Source organism: Eucalyptus grandis, chromosome 2 (assembly GCF_016545825.1).
Source record: "Eucalyptus grandis isolate ANBG69807.140 chromosome 2, ASM1654582v1, whole genome shotgun sequence".
NCBI classification, from domain to species: Eukaryota; Viridiplantae; Streptophyta; class Magnoliopsida; order Myrtales; family Myrtaceae; genus Eucalyptus; species Eucalyptus grandis.
Genome location: NC_052613.1, coordinates 36,844,455 through 36,849,206, shown reverse-complemented (window position 1 = coordinate 36,849,206; position 4,752 = coordinate 36,844,455). Strand labels below are relative to the sequence as shown.

Here is a 4,752-nt window from a genome sequence, read left to right as displayed (position 1 = left end):
AGAAAACTTATGTCAATACTTGAAGCTAAAATGGCAAATTAATGAAGTAAAAGATTGCATCATTGAGTTAACAAATTTGTGCCAAAATTTTGATTAATGAATGTTTCTTCGTGCAGTTGTATTATTATGAGATGGTTTTGCATCACAAAAATTGAAGTACCGGTCAAAAAATTCAATGGAGGCAAAGATTCTAACAATATTAAACAGATCAACACTTTGCGAAAGGAATTAGGAAGGACATGAAGGCTTGTGCGGCTTGTTAATTTTGTGTTTTGTAATATTTTTCAGGGTGAAATTGTCTAATCAGTTAAATATTATTGTATGGATATCAATTCATTCCCAAACTTTCCGAATCTTGTCAATTTAGTCATAAATCTTTGTACGTAGTCATTCTAGTCATTATTTGCCAGAAATCATTGACTTGGTGGTATGTCAAATTACCGATGATGACTAGACCACTATTTTAGCAATTTTCGGCAAAATTAACCAAGATGATTACATTAGAATTGGTACACTATTTAGAACTAAATTGGCAAAATTGAAGAATATAAATTGGCATTATACAATAGGTTTATGACTAATTGGACACTTTTTCTAATTTACTAGCTAAGTTTTCTTCTCTTATTTCTGGCTAATGTCTATTATGTTCTTTCTTCTTCTTATGAATTTTCCTAGGCCTTTAGATTTGCATATTGTGTGGTATTTCCTAATAGCAAAGATAAGTCACACAAATTTATTCTAATTATAATTAGGAGGTAAATCAATGTTCTATTATTAGATTATGAAGATTATTCAGGATTTACCGGTTGCATCACCATCGCCGTCCGCAACTTTATTTTGACAATCAAGTTGTTATTAAATGTGAGGAACATATACCATACTCATGTATTTGCTACATTCTTGGACACTAAAGCTTTTTACTTTGGCCACCTTCCATAACGTTCGATATAGTTGATTAGGTTCTGGATTCCACTAGATTAGTGCTTGATCAACTTTTGAACACTCTGGTACATTTCTCTGGGTGGAAGTGATCATTCTCAGAGCGCTTGCCTTTTCACTACAAAACATGGATCGACTTACAGATCCATAGGTCAGCCTGTTGATGCTGAACTATATATGTGAGTAATTGACTACTCTGAGATGAGTCGATGCAGACCCTGAAGTTGTTAATGAACCCTTTTCCTGTAATACTAGTTCATGTGGGAGATGATGAGTGCACCATGTGAGGTGTGAAGCAGAGAAGAATCTCACATTGGAAGTTTGGATTAACAAGGAAGAGATAAGTGTAGTAAATGTTCTAAACGTTTTGGGCACTGGTTGATTGAGTCCTTAACGCTCTAAATTGGTTGATTGAGTTCTAAACATTCTTATTTAGGTGCAACCAAGACCTAATCTTATTAATCGTACCAATGAACATAGATTGTTTGATATTTGGTTTTTCCTTTGATCACGGAATAGAATTAATACCTGGTTGTGTTGATCGTTGGGTGTAGACATTGATTATGGGGATCAAATGGAAATTTAAACTAAATAGCCAGGGAACCCAGTTCTATGATCTTGATTTTTTTTCCCGCTTCAGAAAACATCTCGGATTTATTTTTCACTTATTGCTCATAATCAGATTTCTCACTCAATTTTTAAATGAAATTCAATAGCTGTATTCCTTCTTTATGTGATCAGAATCATGCTTAATTCCAAGAAAGCCTCTGATATCATGCAATTTTCCAATGACAAAAAGTCACCAATGGAGGAAACTAAAACTTTTCAAAATTACTATTAGGTCCATCGCTAGTGTCCATAAAAACTTACATACTCATTTGTTTGAAGGCTAACATGTGTGTTTGGAGTTAGTTTTATAACCAAATTCTTCAACATAGTCACCATCATATGATGAGTGCGTAAATTGTCTCTTACATCAGTAGTAGACCTAATGGAAGTACCTTTCAAACTCTATTGACTAAAGGCCAATATGTGTAGGGCTATTGTTGCACTTCTCTCAGAAAAAAGGAACAATTGATAATGCTTGGTTGTACATGACGAAATACTAGGTTTTCAAGGGAGGGTAGGTCCAGCTAGATGCATCGATGGCCTCAGCAATTTACATCCCCCTCTTGGATCTCCACCAATTATGGAGGCATTAGACTTATGCTGCTTCTCCAGTAGATACACACTGATCTTACCAAGAAAGTTCTTTGAACTTGCATTAAACTGTAATTCTTTTATAGTGAAGAATATTGCCCTTTTTTTCCTGAATAAGAAGATGGTTAGCAATTTAATTTTATGATCTATACCCCCAAAAAGGAAGTTGGAAAAAATGACTGCATTCCTCCTTAAGCTCACTAGAGAAAAAACAATTGATGTTTATGACTATTGTGAATCAGTCGTTTATCATGTAAGCCCGCTTTTACATGGTTGAACAGATTTATCTCGATCTAGGGTTGATTAGATATGAAGCGAGTGAATGATCCCAAAGAAGATGTTCTATGGAGAACTTCGCTTGTCTTAGTCATTTGGAAATAGAGGAATCAAAACTGGAATCCTCCCATGAACTGCCATTGTAATTTCAGCTACATCATCCTACTGCTAAGCATCAGAAGGGTAAAAGAATTTTGCACGGTACTTACTCAAATTGCAATAATTTAAACATACCCACTAAGTAAAACATATATAATATATGTAATAGGCATTGGAAGAACTGAAAAAAAATTCATTGAGCATGCACTCCAATATCTGCAGAGACAGCACAAAAAGTTCATCCAAGACAGGTAAAGACTTAAAGCACATCTTTTCAGTAACTTGAACACCCAAATTAATTAGAAATATAAAGAAATTACTTGGTATATTTTGACATGTAGTACTTACGAGAGACTTGGGACTTGCATATCGAGGGTCTTCATTATAAGACTCGCATGTCTTTCACGAGTAATTAGCGGAGATCAAGCCGAAGAAGACTGATGACATCTAAGTATATTGAAACGCGCATATATCTGTTAGTTCTGATCATACGTTGTCTTTTGCTCCGTGAACTGTTCTGTGCTGTCTCCAAAGATAAGACTAAGGGCAAGAGAGAACTCATCATTGCGATGGCCCCTTCTCCTTGGGCCGCTTGCGCTTCTTCTCGTAACTAACGCCCCTCGCTTTGGCCTGATAGTCACGGACTTCCTTCAAGTAAACCCTCAAACCTCTAGCTCCGAAAGGGTTCGCCCCGGGGTCCCCGCCGTTCTCCTCGTAGGCGGCTCGGAGCCGCCCGATGAGCGCGTCCAGGCTGCCCCAAGCTTGGCGGAGCGGGCACGGGCACGGGGCAGGCGGGTTCGGGAGGCCGAAGAAGGGGCAAGTCTGGTGGTGAACCTTGGTCTTGCCAAACTGGTCCTGGTAGCGGAGGAAGTCGAAAACATGCATGCCGGTACATGCGGCGAGTGGGATCGGCGGCCTGTGACTTCCCAAGTACTGGCAGAAGGTGTTCCAATCCCGGCGTTTCTGGTTCTCATAGCGGCTTAGGGTCGAAGAAGATGATGAATCTGTGGTTGGTGGTCTGGTGATGGAGTTAACTGGAATGTCCGTGTTGCTGAGTGAGTGATGATGATCGTGGTGGTGATAGATGGGATAATCTGGTTCTGGAACTGGTTCCATAACAGTGATATGTAGGAGCTTGGATAGTTTGTCTTATTTAAGAGAGAGACTAATGAAGCACTTGGCTTGTTTAAAGCAAGAGGTTATTCATTGTACTGCACAGGATTTTAGGACACTTGGGTTTATTCAGAGGAGGACAGTAATCCACTTGAAGGAGAAGTAGACAGCCCAAGTGAGCCAGAATGATTAGTGTAAGAGTGGTTGATTTAAGGGGATGCGAGAATCTCTTGCATGGTTTTGGATTGTAATGAAGAGAGGATCTTGGAGAGGGAGGAAGGAGGGAGAGAGAGAGAGAGAGAGAGAGGCGCGGCTAATTAGGGTTTTTGTGCTCCAGATGGTGAAGAATTTAAGGAGGAAGTTTTTGATTGAGAAATTAAAACCAAATGAAAAGAAGGGCGTTGTGGTATTTTCAACAGGCCTTCTGGCGGATTGTCATCTTTAGTTCAAGTGCATACCTCCCTAACTAAATACTTGCTATTCTTAACATCATGGTAACTACATGTATAAGGTCTGGGAATATCAAATGGGAAAGTAACACCATCGATATTGTCATCAACAATCATCAATCAAGCATTTAGTGGAAAAGAAGTGGTCTGCTATCAGAAACTCACCAAGTAACTTTACAACAATTATTTGGGTCGATTCAATCAATCACAATAATTATCGCACCGCCAGGTAAGGCGCTTTGCCGGGGTCAATCCGAGGTCTCGCCGAACTGTTTGCTTCCCTTACCATAGCTGAAAATAATTGATTAGCTGATACATAGGAACCACACAAGGCTTTGCAGGATAGTTTCCAAGTTGTATCCAACAATGTGAATGACGAATGAATTAAGCAGGGCATGGCAAAAAGTCAAGCATGGTTTCTGAAGTGTTGATTTGGACTGCTAGGGTTTCTTCTGTGCATAACCAATGACCATGTCCTACTAGGATCACCCGCATCAAGCTAAGAACTGAGGCCTGTCAGAGTGTTGATTTCTTGTATGATCCCGTGCCGGCTATTCTTAGAATATCATGCATAGTAATTTACCTATGTTTCACTTTATCTCAGAACCACCCATGCCTTAGTTGGTAAGAAAAGAGAACTTAAAAGAGTTATTTTGTCCAGTGACAAAAGTATTGC

General features: G+C 38.9%; 1 protein-coding gene across 1 annotated transcript; it reads right to left on the bottom strand.

Annotated features, from left to right (window-relative positions):
• Positions 1-2,659: 2,659 nt before the first annotated feature.
• LOC104432532 (protein LIGHT-DEPENDENT SHORT HYPOCOTYLS 1) lies at positions 2,660-3,952 on the bottom strand. The gene has a single exon (XM_010044986.3). It carries the CDS (start codon positions 3,628-3,630, stop codon positions 3,076-3,078), a length of 555 nt encoding a protein of 184 aa, XP_010043288.1. The 5' UTR covers positions 3,631-3,952; the 3' UTR covers positions 2,660-3,075.
• Positions 3,953-4,752: the final 800 nt, after the last annotated feature.

Bases quoted from the DNA above. Each gene is read 5' to 3' on its own strand.
- LOC104432532 (XM_010044986.3), bottom strand. From the start codon at position 3,630: ATGGAACCAGTTCCAGAACCAGATTATCCCATCTATCACCACCACGAT.